This window comes from Podarcis vaucheri, assembly GCF_965113315.1.
Source record: "Podarcis vaucheri genome assembly, chromosome: Z".
NCBI classification, from domain to species: domain Eukaryota; kingdom Metazoa; phylum Chordata; class Lepidosauria; order Squamata; family Lacertidae; genus Podarcis; species Podarcis vaucheri.
The window spans coordinates 28,543,974-28,566,733 of NC_138758.1; the positions used below are offsets into that span (position 1 = coordinate 28,543,974).

General features: G+C 43.9%; 2 protein-coding genes across 12 annotated transcripts in view; both read left to right on the plus strand.

The window, feature by feature from the left end:
• Positions 1–18,593, plus strand: part of LOC309523986 (uncharacterized protein) — a 61,161-nt gene extending 42,568 nt beyond the window's left edge. The window contains exon 3 of one of the 2 annotated variants that reach the window (XR_014215711.1): positions 18,496–18,521. The gene's annotated coding sequence lies outside the window, so the exon portion shown is untranslated. Of the gene's footprint in view, positions 1–18,495 lie in introns of both variants that reach the window. The other variant, XM_082208313.1, reaches the window with a different exon arrangement.
• The window catches only part of ARHGEF9 (Cdc42 guanine nucleotide exchange factor 9), a 294,596-nt gene that overhangs the window by 199,775 nt on the left and 72,061 nt on the right, over positions 1–22,760 (plus strand). For all 10 annotated transcript variants that reach the window (XM_082208208.1, XM_082208206.1, XM_082208209.1 and 7 more), the window contains one exon: positions 18,496–18,675. In XM_082208208.1, the coding sequence (XP_082064334.1) occupies positions 18,496–18,675 (180 nt within the window). The remainder of the gene's footprint in view (positions 1–18,495; positions 18,676–22,760) is intronic.

Below are 22,760 nucleotides of genomic sequence, written 5' to 3' on the forward strand. Positions count from 1 at the left end.
TGATTGGGTGCCAGCGAAGCAGAGAGGAGACAGGCAGGGCAAATGGGCAAGGAGGAATACTAGGAAGATGGAGCACAGAAAGCTGTCTTTTTCTAAGTCAGGCCATCAGTTCATTTAGATCAGCGTTGCCTTCACTGACTGGCAGCAGCTCTCCAGGGTTTCAGGGAAAGGGCAGGGACTGAACCAGGAGCTTCGCTACCGAGACAGTCAGATGACATTCTAGTCCTTACTACCGTTATTAAGAAACATTTGCATATAGCTTGACAATAGTCTGGGTACGGGTTCTTGAAAAGGTGTATATTTGCAAATTCTGGTGCAATCTAATCTGACCCGCACCTCCTGGGCTCAGTGACAGCTACTGTCATGGGAACCCTCAAATCATGAGGCTACCTTCAGACTGCCCTCACTGTCAGATGCTGATGCTGTTCTTGTGTCTCAGTCATTGCAGGCAAGCTGAACTAGTGTACAAATATACAGTTGCAGATACTTCTAATCACAATGGTTGTTTGCTTCCCTATTCCACACTTGCCCCTGCTTGCCCTCCCACCTTGCTGGGGCAGAATGTGAGGCAGGTTTTTATTTGCCTATTTATTACCTGCCCTTCACCTTAAGGTCCCAGGGCGGCTTATAACATTAAGATTCAACATTTCTAACCTGTTGTAATATTTTCCCTCCCTGCTGCAAGAAAAGGTGGAGGGGGGGAAAGCCTCCAATTTAATAGCAAAATGCCTGTGTATGTGAGTCTGGTTTGAGAGTTTGCATAACATGGCTGGAGAGAAGTGCAGTCCTCTCTGTGTGCTTTGTACATGAAGGGGCCTGGCATTTTGGGGGATCTTCCATAGAAGCCTGCAGGGCAGGTACCATGTGCATGCTCTTAAATCTTTATGAAGAGTAAATAATAAATAAAAATGGCAGGTAGTAGTGCTGGTTCATTAGATAGAAGAGGAAAATAGAGAAAGTTGGTCCCAATGAAGGCATTACCCAACCATCTTTCAAATGGTGTGGGGAAAGCTATTATCACATCACCACCACAGGAATTAGGACAGTTGTGTATCTGCTACCAGTGTGAGAGTAGCAGTTTACACAAGCTGCATGTATGAACTGACAGCAGGCGTGCCAACTCCTAGGGGTGGAGGTGTTTTCGGACCCCTTCAGTATTGGCTGGCAGGGGGCGGGGGGCTGAGCATGGAGCTAAGCGTGGCGTGGTTCAGTGGCTGGCTCCTGCTGAGTGCGAGCAAGGAAGCAACACCATGCTGGGCTCCATGCTCAGCCTCCTCCCGACAATCTGACATATCGCACATGTGTTGCACATTGCACTCTCGATGTCCCACAAACATGACTTGTCCCCCTCGATCCTAGGTGCAAGATTGCACCTCTGACTGACAGGTATTTGCTTGTCTACCTTGCCTTCTTCTAGTGAAAGGCTGGTTTTAGTGATAAGTGGTACCAATAATTGGTGAATATGAACTATGTGCTGTGTTGCTTCTTCTATGAGACTCTTGAGGTTCCTACCACCATCTGGTATTTTTCAAAGCTGCTGAAATTCTCATATCTTTGGCAGATAATCACTATAACCTCCCACTCATCTATTATTGGCTTCTCCCAACTCCTGTTCTCCCTCCCTCCATCATCCATCTCCAGCATGCTACAGCCCTGGTATTATTATGATTATTATGATTATTATTATTATTGGTAGTCTGCAACTATCTTTCTTCCGACATGCTTGTTGCTAATATCTGCCTTTCTTGCAGCAGGGAGATTTTCTTCTTTTCACTCTGTTAAATATCAGCACAAAAGCAGGTAACCTGACAGGTATCTTACTCCCCTTTTAAAACGTCTGCCTTTCCCCTTCTCTATCTGCCTGCCCCCCCTTACACACACACACACACACACACACACACACACACCCTTACCCTTTTACCTGCCAAGATCCATCTACTTGTAGCTTAGATTATTGGCAGTCCCTTAAGGTATGACAAATGAAAATGCTCCTTTGCCCTCCACTTATTGAAAAAGTGTTGGAAAGCAGGTAAGCACAAAATCCCTCCCCCACCTCATAGCACTGCCACGTTCCTCTGGTGTCAGTTCCTTCAAACAACAACATCCTTCTCAGAAGGAGTGGGGAAGAATCCTGACCAAATCCAGAGTTCATCTTTACATGGAAGAGCTCTGTGCACATACAGCAGTATGTAAGCAGAACTTCTTACGTAGTTGGAGTGTGTGGACTTGGCAGGGGAGCCAACTTGGCCCCCAGGTTATGGGTGCCCAGTGCGCTGATGTCATGACATCACGGACATGCCCCCGGCCTTGGAACCTGACTTCTGGTGGCATCTCACACACATCAGCGAGTTCCATCTGACTGTGGGGATGGCCTGTGTCTCAGTGGAAAAGCATTTGCTTTGCAAGAGGGATCTTATATTTATACAACAATGATAATTAGGGATGCATTGCAACAATCAGTGCAGCTCTCCATGTGTTGCCCTTCAGACATACCTTCTATTTTCTGTTCACATGGCTGGGTAAATGGTTTGGAGTACTCCAGTATACTCTTTTGGAGTGACTTCAGTTGTGTTTCCCTTGGAGTCCCATTGTACGTAACAGAACTTGCACTCTATTCTCTTGAAACCGTGGCACTTTGTGTTTTCAGTGCTCCTAAATGCTTAGCTTTGGAGCATACAGAACAACTCCTCAGAGGCCTTCCCATGTACCTAGAGTGACGGTCAGAGCCAACATTCAGTGGCTGACTCACCTTATTTCACTCTGATTGGCTCCAATCAGCACAAAGGGTGAGAATACTTCTTTTCAGTGGCTAAAAAGCTTCCATTTCGTTGCGATTAGATGGCTTTAGAATGCTGGAGACAGTGACCCTCTTGGGACCCTGCTGCAGAAATAGTAAATGTACGTTGACCCCTCATGACCCTGATTTTAGAAAGAAAAAAAAGGGGTGACAGAAAGAGAGATGGGAGAGAAGTGAGTGTGAAGAGAGAGGGGGGAGGTGTCAGAAAGACAGAGAAAAACAGGTTGGGGGGGAGTGTTGCACCTGCTTTTAGTTCTGGTCCCACCCACCACTGCCTTAAGCCCCACCCATGTTTCCAAAAGACCTAGGAGGTTGAAGGCCAGCAGAGAACCTGTCCACTGCTTTGCTCCCAGCAAAATGTCAGAATTAGTTGCCAATTTTGTACAGCTTTTGTTCTGTTAAAACCAATGAGGAAGGTTAACACCCAATCAAATGCATCAGAAGTAAATTGCTTCTTGATGATTCTGAGATTCGAAAAGAATTGCTTGCTGGCACCACATTGACAGTCTGGGGTTTCTTCTGGCATCCATTACGCTGTTCCTTGTTCCAAGATTCTGGAACAGTTGTATTTGTAAGGTCTTTGTTTCCCAGAGCTAAATAGCTTTGGCTGCATTGGAAGGCTGGATAATTAATATCCTGTCTAAGGATTCGTTTTCAGGACTGCTGTGTAAAGGCAACAAGGCCTTCAGTAAGGCCCCTTTTACTGAAGAAGATATATTTCCCGCAAATGATGGGGCTTTGTTGATTCATGCAAAACTAACATAGTACAGAATAATAACTGTAATAACAGTGATAGAACTAAAGTCTTCCGAAAGAAACTTAAAGCTACAATTCCTCCCCCACCCAAGAAACAGCTACATGTTCTCAGATGAAAATGTTAATTTTCCCATTTTCAATTAAAGTTTAATCCTCTGTATTATATTTTAATCATTAGTTGTGGAAGTGGTAATAAGTCATCATGAATTGTACAGGCAGTGCATCTAAACGTGGAGATGAAATATCTTCATTTCCCAGTAGGTAGCCACTGTGGTGCTCTCCAGATGTTCTTGCACTCCGAATTCCCAACAACTCCAGCCAGCATGGCAAGTGGAGTGGTGGGCGTTGTCACCCAAAATATCTGGAAGGGTTGACACTGGCTACTCCTTTCTTAGCTGAATGGGTGTGGGCTTTTTAAAGGTATGAGTGCATGAAGTGTAACTGAATATGCCTGTTAATATATGTATCCATGCATATAGTGCTTGCTGATGGATATTAAGGCATGCATATCTTTCTTGTTTTGATCACTGTCATCTGCAAAATGTTACACACACAGAGAGAGACACATATGAGAAGGAGAAATATGTATCTATATCTAATACAGAGAGAGAGAGAGAGAGAGAGAGAGAGAACCCTTGCTAACATAATGAGATAATAACTTTAAAATAAATGGATATTAATTTACTGGAAAGTTTGAAAAAACAGTTCTCATCACCAATACCACTGGGTTTTCCATTCCCCTTTTCATTCTGCTATAAACTTGTAAATTGTCACCCCTGAAATTTGCAAAAAGGTCAGCAAGCGTCTTGCTTTGCTCTGCTCCATTCCCAAAGGTTCTGAACATGAAAAGTAGCAAGCCCTAGTTCAGCTTTTCTTCAGACTTGCTATTTTGATGGGCTCTCTCCACAGACCTTTCAATTATTTATAGCAGTAAAGGGAAATAACGTGAAATGTAGGGCCAGCGCTGGTGAATTTCTCACGCTTTTAACATTAGCCACAGCATTTCCCCTTGAGTTGAGGGCAGTAATTGCAGGAATACATTCTTCTGTAGTTACGGCAAATGGTTCCATCTTTTCTTAAAACTTAACTATCAAGTAGTCACAGTAGATGAGAAATTGTTTTCAAAATAATGTCAGTTCAATAAACTAACCGTCTTTAAGGGCTTTTTTGAGGGGGCAGCGGCGTTTGTATGTGAACTCAGCCTCTTCCTCCACTTTGTCCAACCTCTGAATATTTATAGCTGTCTTTCAAACCTGGTGCCCTCCAGATATTGTTGGACTCCAACTCCCATCAGCCCCAGACAGCATGGCCAATAGTTTGGTATGACGTTTGAAGAGCTGCAGGTTAGGGAAGGTCAGGCTGATTTACAGCATTACAGATGTTGGGGGTGGGATTCCCTCAGGCCTGAAAAGAGTGGCTTGAATCAAGTTTCTTTTAGGGAAGGTCTGCAACTCAGTGGCGGAACACATGCTTTGCCTGTAAATCTCTTGGGTTCAGTCCTCACTGGGAAAGACCCAGTCTTAAGACTTGGAGAGCCGCCGCCAGTCAGCGTGTAGAGCAGCGGTGGGGGACCTGTGAGCCTCTAGATGTTTGCTAGACTACAGCTCCTATCACCCTGACCACTGGCCATGCTGGCTAGGGCCGACAGGAATCACCAAATAACATCTGGTGGCCTACCTGGTGTAGACAACACTGAGTTAGATGGCACAGTGGTGTAACTTAGTTCAAGGGAGGTAAAGCTAGGAAAGACCCAGATTGAAACCCTGGGACCAACTGGCCTTGGTGTCTGGGGCTGATGGGAGTTGCTTTATCTTCTCTATGGTTAAATTGAACGGAGTTACCTAGTACTAGAAATTTTGAGATATCACCTGAAAGGGAAGTAGAGGAAGTCACTTGTCAAAAAAATAACAAGATAAATCCAACCAGCATTATCTTTATTATTACTACTACTTTGTAATCACAATTTCAAAGCATTGATATAGATATATTTTCAATAATCTCCAATCTAACTAATTTCAAACAACTTTATATAAGGGCATAAAATATGCAACTCTTTAGCGGTATTATTAATAGCTACGACTGAAAAGCCCACTTAATCATTAAATCTTTTCTTTTGCCTGACTGTAAATCTTAATTTTTATGTGAGTTCACTCTTTCCATTACATTAAACAAAATATAATGAGCAGGAGGTTAAGCTTAAATAGATGTGCTCCTCCTCTGTCGGAGCCACACTCCTCTTCTTCCTTTTTGATTGGTTTTGTTACATCTCCCCACCCTTCTGAAGTTTAGGTACAGTGGTGCCTCGCAAGACGAAAATAATCCGTTCCGCAAGTCTCTTCGTCTAGCGTTTTTTCCGTCTTGCGAAGCAACCCTATTAGCGCTATTAGCGGTTTAGCGGATTAGCGGCTATTAAAGGCTTAGCGGCTAAAAGGCTATTAGCGGCTTAGCGGCTTAGAAAAAGGGGCGGGGGGAAGCGAAAAAAATCGGAACACTCGCAAGACGTTTTCGTCTTGCGAAGCAAGCCCATAGGGAAATTCGTCTTGCGAAGCAGCTCAAAAACGGAAAACCCTTTCGTCTAGCAGGTTTTCCGTCTTGTGAGGCATTCGTCTTGCGGGGCACGACTGTACAAGTTAGGCAAAATGAAGGCTTATGTTGAGTTAACTTTGCTGATAGAATCTATGTTTAAAAACACTGTTTATGTCAACTTGACATTTAATAGATTGAAAAAGAAAACAGTGTCTGGAGGGCCACAGGCATCCCATGCCTAGTGTGGACAACACTGAGCCCAATGGTCCAATGGCGTGATTGTACAAAGCAACTTCCTGTGCTTCCTAAACTGTGCCAGGGCACTGCAAATTCATCGTGGAACAGTGTCCATAGGAGCATAGAGCTAAAAGGGACAAAAATGCAATTGAATCCCATCCATGCTCCATGGCAGAGCCCGCTAGTGTTAGTACAGTAGAATAGTAGTAACCTGGACAACTTTTGTGGGAAAGTCCACAGGAAGACGGCACCTTGCCTGCCTTTTTCACACCATCATATATAGAGAGAAATAATCCACTGCAATTTTTAAAGTGGCATTTGTTTGTTTGTTTGTTTTTATTGATTCTCTGAGAATGTGAAGCTCCTAAACTGGGATAGTGGGGTAAGGAGATATTGACTTGGGTGCTTTACCCCCACTTTCCCAGTTTAGGAGCTTCATATTCTCAGAGAATCAATAAAAACAAACAAACAAACAAACAAACAAACACCAATTTAACAATTGCAGTGGATGATTTCTCGTAAGCAGTTATACCAGGAGACCTTTTGTAATCCAGTTTTTGTAATCAGTTTTTGAAAGAGTTGGGGAGGACAACGCAAGCAAGGATAAAAAAGACAAAGAGAAAGCAAAGTAAATATGTGATATATGACTTGATGTTACTCTCCCACTGCCACCACTTCCATATGTGCAGAGAGAAATGTTCCTTGTGGAACTCTCAGTTTGTTTATGCTGTAGTAGCAGTAGGAATAACTGTAGCATTTGTTATCTTTATACCATACCGCATAGAGAATAATTCCTGTGTGGTTTTTGCTGTGCCTACTAGTTTCTTGAACTGGATTTTGTTTCTGCTTTAAGTGATGTTCTGAATTTTGTTCATATTTTTAAGTCACGTTCTTTGTATATTTCTGTGGGGGGGGAATTAAAAGGGGGGGGGGACAGGAAAGCATTGTTAAAAACTACTGTATTGAAGAAGGCAGCGCTAATCTGCAATAATTTTAAATGGGGGTGAGGAAAGTTCACACCAGCCAAAAAAAGCAATGGAACTGATTCTGCACGTTCCCAGAATAGCATCCAGATATGCAGGATGAGATGAAGATATTTGGGAAATGTGTGGATTATGAATATGGCAAATGCAGCAAAATGAAGAATCAGGCAGTCACATGTGTGCTCCTGCTATCCGAAACTGCTCTGTCTGTGCATCTGTTCTGTCTTCTAAATAAAGGAAGGGCCACTTGTTCACTGGTAGAGCAGCTGTTTTGCATGCAGAAGGCCTCAGGTTCAATCTCCATTCAGAAGTATCACGCAAGTCCACTGGTTGGGGAGATCCACTGCAGACAGAGTAGGCCAGCACCCTCCAAGTGTTTTGGTCCCTAACTGGTGTAACTACTAGTTAGAGATTAATGGAATGGCAGCACCAAGTTGGGGAAGGCCGAAGCAGACAAATAGTCTAACTTGATGTAAGGTAGATTCCTGCATAAATGATGGGTGGGAGAGTATTGCAGAGGGAAAACTGACTTAGGGAAAGGGATGGAATAGCCTGTCCTGCCTCCAGGCTATCAGAGTCGACGAGTCTTTAATTAATACATGCAAATAGGGGGTGGGGGAGGCCAAGCAATTTTTATTTATTTAATTTATTGCATTTATATGCCACCTTTCTTCCAAGGCATTTTGCAATTTTAAAGGGCTTAAACTAATTATACATGTAAAGTTTAAAGTTGACTGGGGGCGAGCAGGGAAGGACAGTCCCTCCCTTGGCCTTCTTCCTTCTCCCCAGCAGGCAAAGAAAATAAGGCTAAGAGCCTTCCCATTATGATTTATTCCTTTATTTAAAAGCATTTATAAATGGCTCATTAAAAAATAAAGTGGTGCGCAAAGTAAAACAATAAATGATATCATTAAAGCAAAAATCCAACATGAAGCCAGTGAAGCAATAACATAAAATCATATAATAACAGGAATTCGGGGAATTTTTGAAAAAAGAAAAGCAGGGTCTCATCTGATGGGTCAGAGAAGCTGAGGCAGAAAGATAAATCTTCGCACAAGAAATCTGAAGCAGGTGGTGGTTGCTGCTTCATATACATGTAGAAAGAAGGGAATTGCATAATACAGGGGCAATAGTGGGAATTGCCTGTTTTCAGGTCACTGCCCCATGATACTCTGTAGGGTTTGCCAGAAGCAGAATTTCCCCAGATAATCTTAGTGATATTATAGGTCTAGATAGGGGCAAGCAGTCCTTCAGATAAGCTGTAATTATCAATACTGTATTGTGATGCTGGGCATTTTGATAGCGTGCAAGAACTTTACAAATTGTCACACAAATGCATGTCTCTGAAAGAGGTGTGTGTGAGAGAGAGAGAGAAAGAGAGAACACACGTTAGGCTTCTCACTGAGCTATTCACTTTACTCCTGGGTCCTGCTAGCCATCATCCATTCCTCACCAGTTGCATGACACACCCGCAGTCCTGTTGGCCAGTGTAACAATAGGATTAGGCAACAAATGAGAGGGACCAGCTTCTTCTGTGTTCTGATGTGTTGGAATATTTAAGTTAATTGTACAGAGTCCAGGTTGCAAGGTTGCAACACATCATAGCTGTCAACTTTCAGATTTGAAAATAAGGGATCAGCAGCCTCGAAAATAACGGATCAGCAGCCTCACCTGTTCCGGGGACAGTCTACAGGATATCTAATAATCCGGGATAGCAGTGGGAAACGGCGCTGGAATAAGGGAATTTCCTGCAAAAAAAGGGAAGGTTGTCAGCTATGCAACACATGTGCAGACACATGACCACACTTGAGTTTGACTTGAGCACAGCTTGAAGGCACCTGCCTAAGCAATTCTTGATCTGCTCAGTGCCTGGATGGGAAGCACCAATTGGCTGCCTAGGGACTCCATCTTTGACACCTTGAGCTGTGTCATAAGAAGGTGGCATATTGATGTAATAAATAGATGCTGTGTAGTTCTTGTTGCAGTCTGATAAGGCCCCCCCCCATGTAATGGACACTTGTGGAATTCCATTTGAGAGGCCTGTAATAGAACAAGGCAAAAAGAGCTTGTAAATAAGTAATGGAAACTTCAGTTACGTTTTGTCTTTTGTGGCTGGAGACTTTCTACACAGTTCAAAAGCAGTAAGTGCAAAGCAAGAAGAGAGGGAAAGAATCGTAGCAGGGAGATGGGCTTCAGCAAAGTGACTTGGAAGGAGACCAGAGACTTATTTCAGAACAAAGATTTCTTCACAGCCAGCCAGCTCCAGCAAAGGATTCAAATGAAAGGTCTTTATTACTGAGGGAATGATTACAAGTTACAAGGAGGGGCACTTGTAACCATAGAGCTCAGCTGGCATGGCATTCCCTTCCTAGTACAGTGGTGCCTCGCAAGACGAAATTAATTCGTTCCGCAAGTTTTTTCTTCTTGCGAGTTTTTCGTCTTGCGATGCACGGTTTCCCATAAGAATGCATTGAAAATCAATTAATGCGTTCCTAGGTAAACCGACTTCAGACCAGGTCCGGGGACAGTCTGTCCCCGGACCTCCTCTGAAGGCTGGGGGGGGGGACAAGGGCTTTTCTTCCCACCCCCAGCATTTTAAAAAACCCTGGGACAGCGGAGGACTTCTCCGCTGTCCGAGGCGATCTTAAAATGCTGGCGGGCGGCATTTTAAAATCGCCCCGGACAGCGGAGGACTTCTCCGCTGTCGGGGCGATTTAAAAGCCCCTGGGAAGGCAGGCAGGGGGGGACAAAGACTTTTGCCCCCCGCCAGCCTTCAGAAGAGGTCCTGGACCTCTTCTGAAGGCTGGCGGGGGCGAAAGTCTTTGCTCCCCCCGCCTGCCTTCAAAAGCTGTCCGGCCCAGGCTTCCCGGACCTTTCCTGCTGGCGGAGACTTGCCGGCATGCAGAAGCCTGCGCGCAGCGCGCCCAGGCTTCGCGGATCTCTCCGCCAGCAGCGGCAGCGATGCCGCTGCTGGCGGAGACTTGCCGGCATGCAGAAGCCTGCGCGCAGCGCTCCCAGGCTTCGCGGATCTCTCCGCCAGCAGCGGCAGCGATGCCGCTGCTGGCGGAGACTTGCCGGCATGCAGAAGCCTGCGCGCAGCGCGCCCAGGCTTCGCGGATCTCTCCGCCAGCAGCGGCAGCGATGCCGCTGCTGGCGGAGACTCTCCTGCCTTCAAAAGCCGTCCGGGATAGCAGGAAGCGCTTCCCTGCTATCCCGGACTGCTTTTAAAATGCTGGCGCTGGGGAGCAAAGCCTTTCGGCCCCCGCCAGCCTTCCTGGACCTCTTCTGAAGGCCGGAGGGGGGGGAAGGCTTTGCTCCCCACCGCTAGCATTTAAAAGAGGTCCCCGGAGATTTCCCTATGGGCTTTCGTCTTGCGAAGCAAGCCCATAGGGAAATTCGTTTTGCGAAGCGCCTCCAAAACGGAAAACCCTTTCGTCTAGCGGGTTTTCCGTCTTGCGAGGCGTTCGTCTTGCGGGGTACCACTGTATGCGTCGTAAAATAAGGATACATTATTTAGATTTCTGTGTGCATAAAATTGTGTTTCATTTTCGTGGGCCCTTCCACCTCCAGTGAGCTAGCCTCAGTAAGACTTATGCTTGCCTAGTCTACTTCATATTTAGTCAGCGGTAGGGATGGATGGATCCACCTATTTTGATGTTGGAGCTCAGAATATCACTCAACAAGCAGATTGAACTCCTGAAATCAGTGAAGAGGTCAGTAAGATTTTTATAGGAATATAAGACCGTGATCTCGAGAATAACTGTTAGGGAGGAAATAGCACACCACCACTGAAAACCTTCTTGTGCCAAGGGTCTTTCTTTTGCTCAACTCCCCCCATCCCAAAAAACATGCCACAAATAACACCCAACACACTTGATAGGGCAAGCTGGGAATTCTTCTCTGACTCAGATTGTAATGTCTCTGTGCGGTGAGCAATACTGAGACTGCCAAAGCCCATTTCTAGGTTTCAGCCCAGTGAGTTTTGCCAACATCTCTAACCTTTAATCACCCTTCCAGTTCACATGACAGTAGAGGGAAGGTGCAGCTGAGGTTATTTAACTCATCACTTCCTTGGAAAGGTGTGTGACCTTTTTTGCACTCTTTGCAGCATAAAAGATTTCTCCACAAGGCAGCAGCACCTTTCAGGTGACCTTCTCTGTGCAGTGCTTACCTAAGGAGAGTTGGTGGAAATTACCTTGAGACAAGCTCCCCTCTTGCTTGTGTGTCAGAACAACCCTATACTTTGGAGTTGCCAGTTTGATTGATTGTGGGGAGCTGTTAATTCAGTCTCATGAAATCACAATGTTTTGGGTTGTTTTTGATACTTCCAGTTCAGCTTACTGATGTGTGGTGATCAAGGTGGAACGGACTTATTAGAGACATTTGTATGAGCAGTCCCTAACCAGAGCTGAGTATTATACTGTAATTCTGCAGTAGTTCCAAAAAGTGTAGAACATTAGACGAGACCCAGAATTCAGCTTCCTGAGAATCTTAGCTGTTTCTTTCTTAAAGACCCAGATTTCTAGCCACCCAGGTTGAGTAGATAGCCTTAAAGGTTTGTGACCAATGGTGGCCAAAATATCAGGCAATGGGAGGTTGAATAAGATTTTCAGGTGTGTGTGTGTGTGTGTTGGGGTCAGGGCCAGTACCTTTTCTCTCCTCATAAACAGCAAAATTAGAATCAGTTATGCAAAATAACAAGCATTGTAGAATAAGGTTTATGTGAGGGGAACGTGTGCCCCCAAAGCAGATACATTAGTGAAAATAATGTACAAACAGGTTTTATGTTTAGCAAAACTTTGCAAAAAAGGGCATGCATTAGGCAAAATTGCTTACAACATGGGCATATTAGAAGAAATGTGAGTGGGAAATGTGTGCAAATTTTCATGCTCATTTAAAAAAATCTCAAACTGATGTGAAGATGGGATGAACTGAATGTGGTGAAAACTTGAAACTCAAGGAAACTGAAATGGATGCAACTCATCCCTCCCTAGTAACAGTCACACCACTGATCCATCTAGCCAACAACTTGGCTACTCTTTCCTTGACAACCATTCTCTCTGCTGTATGATATATTTTTAAATGGAGATTCTAGGCTTGGGACCTTCTGAATGCAAATAGGTCCTCGACTGCTATGCTTTGACCTCTCCCCAGCACACATGCAACTGCCTACTACTATATCAAAACATTGGCTCAGATTAGCCAAGGTGTGACTGCCAATGACTCTCTAGGTCAGTTGTGCTATCTTAGATCACTTGAACCGTAGCTGCTGGGAGCTGAACCTGTGACCTTGTGCCTGAGGGCAGAGACTGTTTTATTACTGACATATGCAAGCCACCTTGGGAGTCTTTCTTTCTTTTACTGGAGAGTAGAAAAAAATTGCTTAAACAATAAACTCCCAAGGGATTGTGCCCTGTGTTAATTATCTGAAGGTGGGGAGTGGGCCAGAGTTCTTTTTTTTAGATTTTCCACTTCAGGCACCTGAAAGGCTTGCACTCAGATTCTTCAAGGTTATTAGAAACCCAGGCTCTTTTGAAGACAAATCTTTCCTTTCTGAAGTCTGCTGAGGATGGACCTACTGTCTAAGAAGGGGTCACAGGTTGAAGCCATCCTTTTAACAGTTCTGTCCTTCTCAGACCCAGGCTTCTAATGAGCCAAAATCACAATCCATTAAAGAGGAACAGCCAAGCAGCTTATTCTACAGTCTGGAGAGATGGGATCAACTGATAAGGGGCAGGAGCTGAAGCAGTTATCAGAATCATTAGGACATCAGATTTTATTTTATTTTTTATCACAGACTCTGGCTGTGGTTTTTCCAAATCAGAGGCAGCAGGTTATAAAGATTCAGTTTTCTCCTTCCACTAGATATCTTCTTTTTTTATGGCAAACCACCAATTGATTCTCACAGCTGCAGCAAAAAAAATGAGCAGGAATGGAAGCAAGGTATAATATCCCACTGAAGATGTTTTGGTGAAATTCCAAATTGCAAAATTAACAATGGGGGCAGGGGAGCTATTTTGAGAACGAGGGTCAGCTTCATAAGGAAATGAATTATATAACATTAATGGGTATCCACAGCTACGGAAGGGATGGAGTCCTCCAAGTAGTTCCTAATCCAGATGTTGAGCAGGTTCTCACACTGACTCTCTGGACACTAGATGGAGGGGTGTGAACCCTAGGGTAGCCAAGTTCCCTACATTACAGAAGATAACCCTCTATTTGAAATAGTACTCTGTTTGAATGGCTGTACTGTTCAAGTCTAGCTTAAAGATACACATGAAAGAAGTACATAAGGGGCATTGAAACTGCCCATCCGTAGTTATCACTTGGGCAGCAAACAGACCAGACACACCAATTATCTGACTATGGTCCTTCCCACCATGATGAAATATGTAATATAGTAATTCCCCACTGTGCTGAGAAACAATATAGTAATTATTGTGGGAAATTTCAGTCAAACTTTACTATGCATAAGTTTGTGCATGAAGGGGTTAAGACCAGAAAGGTCTGTTTCTAAACTCAGGTGGTCATGCTCCCTCAGTAAGGGAGGAATTGAAGCTGCTCCTCTTCCTTTCACTTTCTCCACACCATATAACTGACCAGGGAAGATGTATCTGAGCAAACTTCTAAGCTTAGAGCACATGTTTGGAACTATCTGTATTTTCTACCCAAGAAGTATTATGCCTGTGTTTTCCTTGCTTCTGCTTAGATAAATGCATGAATCTGACCTTTGGAACTTTTGTAAGTAAGTCATTTAAAACTTACTGAACAGTGTGTGGTCTGTTAATTACAAGAGGGGTAGAAAATGGGGAGTTTAAACTCTGCTACTGGGGACTCTCTCCTGCTGGAGAGGGAGTTTGTCCCATGTTTTGAATCCAGGTACCCAGCTGATTCTTTTGTTATTTAGCCCACACATGTGGGTCACAGGCAGTGCTTCTTTTTTTCTAAAAAAATTGTTTAGGAGTACTCTCATTTTCCTACTCATATTGAAATACTGCCCCTCAATGAAGCCAAACTTAGATTCACAAAATGTTTAGGGGTATGTGCACCTTTGGGTCCCCCCAGAAAAAAGCACTGGTCACAGGGATTCATATTTTCCTCCCACAGTTGCAAGAAAGTCTCTTACGTTCCACTCACACAGACTGAATATGTGGAAGAAGGGGATTGAAAAGTAAACTTTAGCCAACATATTAAGTTAGGTTCCTTCCTTTCATCCTCAGCTCTTGCTTGCTTCTGATTGAGGTCATGATTTTGTCTTCTTCATTGCTGGCATAGCTTGAAAAGCAGATCCAATTTCTGGATGTTGCCCTTAAGCCTTTTAAAGTGTAACAGAAAATGATAGTTATTCTGGAAACCTTTTAAGGCATTCTGCGGCATTTAACAGGGTCAGAGTGTTGCAGTCAAGAATGACAGCTTTGGTACAGAATGGAAAACTTCTAGAGCTGAACTGCGTTTTCTGTGATAAATTTTCCCTGAAAGTCTCATATGCCAAGTTTGAAAATGAATATTCTCTAAATATGTGATTGCAGAATGTGTTTTTGACACACTGTGTTATTTGCCATTGTGTCCTAGATGTTATTTATTTAGCCGTGTTTGATGAAGTCTACAATTGTTGTGCCTTAATATTACTATCCAGCACACTTGATAACTGAGCCACAGCAGTATCTAGTGTTTGACAGTACAAAATTTTTGCAGTGTAACCTTACCCTCTGCAGAGTGGGATGGGGGAATGAACTTGTTTAGAGTGCCAGCCAGCTAGCAATGCCATCCTCCAGGATACCCTATTCCATCCCCCCATTCTATGGTCACTTAGGATTGGCTCAGCCCTCATTGAACTGTTTGGGCTTTATTTGCTTACATTTAGGATATTTCTTCCATTGCAGAGTCCAAGGCAGGGTACATGTGGTATTCAGGCAGTCTCCCATCCAGACACTGACCAGAGCAAGTTCTGCTTGAGCTCAGCAATGTGATGGTCTCACGTGTCTTCAGACCATACCCTGGGAGTGGGAGTGGCCAGCAGAGCAGCACAGGTGGTCTGCATTGCTCTCCTAGCTTTTCAACACCACATAGTGGTTCTACTTCCCAGGATGGGGTGGGGGAGGTGGGGAGATAGGCACCCCACACATCCCACTAGCCACTACTTCCTGGGACCCCCTATTTGTCTCATTAGATTTTTAAAAAGGCATTATACTTCTGATATTCTTGGGGTTCCTTCAAGCATACTGATACCCCCTTCTTGTTTACATGTCACCCTATTTGGGGTACATAGGCATTGTCACCCAATACATTAGTTTGCTATTACAGTAGAGGTAGTGATTTGACTGTGATGACTAAAACCCAACATGGGTTTCTCAAAAGCAAGTCATATCAGACGAATCTCATATATTTCCTTTCTTTCTTTTTCTTTTTTCTTTTTTGGTTACAAGTTTTGAATTTTGGGAGGGAAATGCATTTTTAATGGAGTTACAAGTTTAGAATTTTGCATTTAAACTGTGAACTAGTAAAAACTAGAAAATGTCAAATGTTGAATATTTGCAAACATTTCCCTCCCAGCTTCAGTTGACATTTAATGTGTATTGGTATTTAGTGTGGTAGATGACATGCAGTGATAACATTTAGTAGATGACCTGCAAGAGTATTAGAATCTTGACAGTATTTGATAGCCCTAAAAGCAGTATTGCCAAGACTTGAAGTCAAACATTGATGTCTATCAATTGCTACCAAGGATAAGGCTTTGTGTTTTGAGCTGCTGTATTTCACTGACATGTTTTGCAAATAGGGGCTCTGAACAGAGCTGTTGTGTCTGTCTACTGGCCCTCCTCTCTTCCTGTTATGGTGCATGGCCAGAGAATTATCACATAACTGTGAATGGACACTTCCTTCTCTTGTAATTAGAGCATTATTTTGTGGGCTCTCTGATTCAGATATGCTGTGTGTGTGCGCACATGCGTGTTTACTGCTTTTAGAAGAAGAAGAAGAAGAAGAGTTTGGATTTGATATCCCGCCTTTCACTCCCCTTCAGGAGTCTCAAAGTGGCTAACATTTTCCTTTCCCTTCCTCCCCCACAACAAACACTCTGTGAGGTGAGTGGGGCTGAGAGACTTCAAAGAAGTGTGACTGGCCCAAGGTCACCCAGCAGCTGCATGTGGAGGAGCGGAGACTCGAACCCGGTTCCCCAGATTACAAGACTACCACTCTTAACCACTACACCACACTGCATGCAGCCCCATTCTTAAGTCATGTGCCTTGTGAAAGACTTATATTCTGTCCACATAGAGTTTTCACATGGTGTGCCTCAAACAAGCACCACCACACCTCAGATTCTGAGACAGTGTTAGACTGGGCCATATTGGCAGCTGAATATTTGAAGGGATTCTCATTAATAGCTTCTTCAGAGTTTAGGGACTAAGCCAATCCAGGCTTTGAATCAGTGGTATACCTAGAGTTGGACAGCTGGAGCTGGAGCTTAAACCAAAATCTGGAATGTGGCCTTCTTTGGAGAACCCTTGGATGTTATTATCCTGGGCTTTGGGGTCTGCAGGGCAAATTGTAGTGATTACCGGAGTCTTTTCCAGTCCTAAGCCCTCAGCAGCTCCCAGTGGACTCTGGCAGCTAAATTATGAAAAACATTCTCTCAACCAGAGACCAGAGCTCTCCGAAAACCTAGAAAGGTTGGCAGGGCTTTCCCTCTCCAGTGGCTTCACCCTCCCCTCCCAAGACAGGCTTTGTGGGAAATAAGGCTATCAAAGTGTACTTGCCGTGGTGGTCATATCTTATGTCTAGGGCCAGATGTTGTTGCTGAAGGCTAGTTGTGGGAAATCCTAAGCAAGAAGAGTTCTGCTTTTGTGCTCCGGTCCTGTTTGTAGGCTTCCCCTAGGCATGCAGTTGGTCGCTGTGAGAAGATAGGGGTGGGCTAGATAGGCCTTTGCCTGATCCAACTACGGGGCTTTTCTTGTGTTCCAAAATGGCCCATAGAAATTCTGCAGCTGTATGCATCTGCATGGGTTTGGGGCAGGTGAAGTTGAGGTTTCCAAGGATGATAGGAGAGACACATACTTAGGCTAGGATGGTGTAGAAGGGAGTGTTGAGGGGGGCAACTCATGAGTATCAAGATTGCCTAAATGAGAAGATTAGTAATGCTGGACAAACTTTCATTACCTACCATTGTCCATCTGTTCCTGCATGTCTGGGAGGACTGGGTGTTTTCTGGAGTGCACACTAAAGTCTAGTTCTTTCTCACTGAGACAGAAAACCTGCATCTCAGTTATATTGCCTCAGGTGGAAAACGCTTAGCAAAGTGTTTTCTCCTAAAACAACTCCAACAGACAATTTGCATAGGAAATCTGCCCAGACAATACAAAGCTTGGTTATAACCACGATGATTTATTTATTTATTTATTTATTTCATTTATACTCCGCCTTTCCCTCCAAGGAGCTCAAGGTGGTGTACATGGTTCTGTTCCTCCTCATATAAATCCCACAACAACCTTGTGAGATAGGTTACGCTGAGAGGCAGTGACTGGCTTAAGATCACCCAGTGAAATTCATGGCCAAGTGGGGATTTGAACCCTAGTCTCCCAGGTCCTGGTCCAACACTATAACCACCACACCACACTAGTTCTGCAGAGATTTTATTTGTGCATGGAGCTGTGTGTGCCCTCATCTGCAGCCTCTGGAGTGCTGTAGCTCAGACACAGAGTGATCTTGGTGAGATTTAGTCCCCCAAGGTGCCAGGAAGGGCCCAACAAACTGGCATGGTGTGTTGTGTCAACTGGATGTTTGCAGGGGGTTTTGTAGTGTGCGAGTCACATGTGAAAGAGTTTCATAAAAATATAAAGTTCTTAAATATAAATTATGTGTTTGAAATGTTATACTGTTTACTTCTCTCTCTCTCTCTCTCTCTCTCTCTCTCTCTCTGTGTGTGTGTGTGTGTAATGTAGGTTTTCCATTAATTAGAAAATGCTGTAAAAGTTTATTGGAAAAAAGTAAAAGCATTGCTCTGGGGTACAGCTGAAATTCCTCACAGCAAGGTTGTTGTTTTTAAAAGGAAGAAGTATTGGACAAACCAACCTGCTGTAATGATATGGTTAGGAAATGCCTGCTGATGTTTCGTGTGTTAAGAGGGTGGAGGAAAGGGTACAAGCCTTTTCCCAGGGAAGACGTATTTGCTGATTGTCTCTTATCTTGTTTTTCAAGCTGATCAGTGGCGGTTCTATTGTAAGCGCTGAGGCAGTATGGGATCACGTCACCATGGCCAACCGGGAGTTGGCGTTTAAAGCAGGAGACGTTATCAAGGTCCTGGATGCCTCCAACAAGGACTGGTGGTGGGGACAGATCGATGATGAAGAAGGATGGTTTCCTGCCAGCTTTGTAAGGGTGAGTCAGACCCTCTTTTTTCCTCCTCTCTCTCCCTTCTTCCTCTATTCCTGAACATTTGTATCTTGCTCATGGATATTGTGATGACCATTGCTTTAGGAAATCACACAGCAGGGGAAGACTTTTGCCACCATTGCCTTTCCCTGCAGACTTTCAAGAAGCATCTGGTTGGCTATTCAGGGGGTGGGTGGCAAGGAGGTCTTCACTTTGCACCAAAATGAGTACACCATGGACACCAGGCAAGCATTTCTGAGGAGGGCAAGCCACAGTCAGCGTGTCACCACTGAAAAGATCCACTCTCTGATAGCCACTCTTGCACCTGATTTGGCATGGGCACTGCAGAGAAGGGCCTTGGTAGATGGCCTTAGGGTCAGTTTATATGGGAGCAGATGATCTTTCAGGTATTATAGGCGCAAGCCACTTGGGGCTTTAAAGCTTTGAATTACCCATCAAAAGTTAACACATATAAGTTAGCACATGCAACTTGATATGCAGATCTCTGTCACTTTTTGCCCACCCTAATGAACAACCATGTATCTCCACCATCGTGTTCACACCTGCCATGCTTCGTGCCAGTGGTATGTTTAGGGTAATGGCCAACTCCTCACTTCCATGTCCACATGCTCCCCCAGCAGCTACACATACAGTGTGCGTTTCTGCAGATATACTTCTGCAAATATTTGCACACATACAGATTTTATGCAGATATGCGCCCGCTTTTACCCTCTTTGTTACAATGAATTTCATGGCCACCCTAGTTGTAGAGCGAAGGCCTTTCCAAAAAAGAACATCTGTCAAAATACCATAAGGAAGGGGAACTAAAGAAACTTTCCCCCAGGAGGGAATTCGAGACCCCAGTCATGAATCCTGAGTAGAACCCCCTCTCTAGACCAGGGTTGAAAACCTCTTTACACCACAAGAGATACATTTCCATCCAGGAAACCTTCAAGGGACCACATGCCAGTGATGGGTGGGGCCAGAAGCAAAAGTGGGCAGAGCAACTGGTGCTAATTTTACCTTTCTAAAGTAGGCTACTTCCTGCACAGCCATATCTCCATCATAGCAAGCATTATCAGAGTTCAGTGATATGTTCCAGTCAGGCAGAAACACTCAGGGAAGATTCATAGTAGGATTGGTGAGGTGTGTGGTATGAGGAGAAGAGATGTGGCTGAGGATGGAATTTGGCCTTGAGAGAGTCCCTAGGTCTGCCGTAGACACAATCCAAGTGACATCAGGGAATGTTGGAACACATGAGAAGACCTTTCTGCCAGGACTGCAAAGGGCCTTGCTAAGAATTCCGAAAGTTTTTAACATATGTCTTTCTTGGCTGTTTTATTCTGCTGCGTTTGTGTTTGGTTTTGTAGGCTGGACGTCTCTTTTATGTGTATTGCATATTTCTTGTTATGTTTCATTCTTTTTTTCTGTACAATGCTAGGGAACTATATTTCACGAAAGGGTCTCATAAATATAGCAAATAAGTAACCAGCCTATTGAAATTTTCTATCCTATTTGAGAACAGAAAAATGTCAGGTGGGGTAGATTTAATGGCATTTCTCCGAGACGGAGAAATTTTCCCATCTGTTTCTCATGGCTGGGGCTGACCATTAACAGAGACAGTAACACAGAATCATTCTTTTACCCCAAGTCATTTCATTGTCCGCACCACCACTGCATCTGTTTCAAGTGGCAGCAACATCAACATCTGATTTAACAGCCTGGCCACTGTTTTGCTTCCACCACAATCTTTTGCGATGTAGCATCATAACAAGGTATTGTTCAGTGGGGGAATGGTGGCAATCATATAAAGTGGTGGAGAATATTCTGCAAGATTTTTTTTTTTTCTTTTATGGAGAGGTGGACAGACAGAGAAAGGAAAAAAATAGCAGATATTTTCTCTCCAAAAAATGTCAGCTCAGCTGTGTTTCTGTCATTCTTCCCTTCCTTGTTGATAGGATTTGTGGTGTATTCTCATGGCTCCCAAAGCAACCCTGCAATTTGTCTTGAATGCAGCAATCCTTTCATAGTTGGGAACGATAGGAGAACTTTGATGATGGTGTTATTGTTATTAGTCCCAAGAGAACAAAAGTGCAACAGGATAACTTCCTCGCTGTCATAATTCCTTACCATTTTTCTAGGGACTTCTCAGACAGTTGGGGGGGGGGCTGAGACCCAGATATTAACCCCTGTCCTTTTTAGTTCCATCCATCCTTCTCCTCAGCACAGCGTCTCTGTGATAGGTAGGACAATAGCTTTAATCTCTTTTGAAGCCTAAGAGATATGGAGATTCCTTTTTCCTTACAAAATCATCTGAGTTGGGTGTTATCTGCTTAACTTTCCAGGTAATTTGACTAGCTCTGTGCTGGTGGGTGGAAAGAGGAGGCAATTTTATAAGCAGCACATGAAATACTTTTCTGATGGTGCATTGCTTTTTCTGTCTCTTCCACCTGAGCTTATACCAACCACCCTAGCTTGTCTTAATCCCTAATTTATGTTCACTGTTCATAATATCAACCAGTAATGATAACAGTAATAATTACCATTTGCAAGAAAAATGCCTTTATGATAACTGCTGTGTGTATAGCGAAGGCTTGTATATTACAAAGACGTCTGGGGGTGTAGTGCATCTCTGCAGAGGCAAACCAAACACCCACCCCTATACAATTGTAGTTGGGGTGGGAGGCAAGCTTTTTCTACTAGATATTTCCCTGTAGAATTAAATAGCAGCCATTGACATATATGGAAGAAAGTTAAAAGGCACTCCACTGGGGTCAAGTGCAAATGATCTTCTCATGAGTCAAGGCATTCAGAATCAAGCTGTCTTCTGTCTGCAGAGTCCCGCCTCTTCATCTGCAGAGCTTCCTCCTTGATTCTGTTTCTTGGGCCACATGCACACTATATAGTTAACACACAGTGATACCACTTTAAACAGTTATGGCTTCCCCCAAAGAATTCTGGGATCTGTAGTTCATTAAAGGTACTGTGAGTTGTTAGAAAACCCAGGTAACTACTGACTGGTGAGCTTGACATCAATACCAGGAAAGGTCCTGAAACAGATCATTCAACGGTCAGTCTGTGAGCACTTAGAAAAGGATGCTGTGATTTCTAAAAAACAAGTCGGGTTCTACACTTAGACAGGAAGAATCAGCTGCTCCAGAATAAGATGGGGCGATAAGATGGGGAGACATGTGAAAAGGATCTTGGGGTCTTAGTAGACCACAAGCTTCACATGAGTCAACAGTGTGATGCAGAAGTAAAAAGAAGAAGAAGAAGAAGAAGAAGAAGAAGAAGAAGAAGAAGAAGAAGCAGCAGCAGCAGCAGCAGCAGCAGCAGCAGCAGCAGCAGCAGCTACTTCTATTCTAGCCTGCATAAACAGAAGTATAGCACCCAATCAAGGGAAGTAATAGTACCGCTCTATTCTGCTTTGCTTAGACCATGCCTGGAATATTGTGTCCAATTCTGGGTACCACAATTTAAGATGGATATTGACAAGCTGGAATGTGTGCAGAGGTCTGCAAACAAAGCCTTATGAGGAATGACTGAGAGAACTGGATATGTTTAGCCTGGTGAAGAAGAGACTGAGAGGTGATATGATCGCCATCTTCAGATATCTAAAGGGCTGTCACATGGAAGACTTGTTTTCTTGTTTTCTTCTGCTCTGGAGGGTAGGACTTCAAACCAATGTCTTCAAGTTACAAGAAAGGAAATTCTGACTAAATGTCAGTAAGAGCTGTTTGACAGTGGAACATTCTTTCTCGGGGGGTAGTGGACTCTCCTTCGCTGAGTTTCCTGCAGTGGGTTGGACTAGATGACCCTTGGGATTCCTTCCAACTCAGTTCTATGATTCCCCTCACAGAGCTACAATTCCCAGGGTTCCCTGTGAAGAGGGATTGATTGTTAAATCACTCTGACGATTGCAGCTCTTTCAGCAGAACAGAAGTCTCTTGGCAACTGGGTGCTGTTTCAAATGGATGGTGTTAATGTGGGAACCAGACTCAAAACAAAACCTAAGGCTAAATGTGAGGACTAAGCATCCTCTTTACAGCAGAACAGTTTGTTCTGGACAAATGTCCTTCAAAGTACAACAG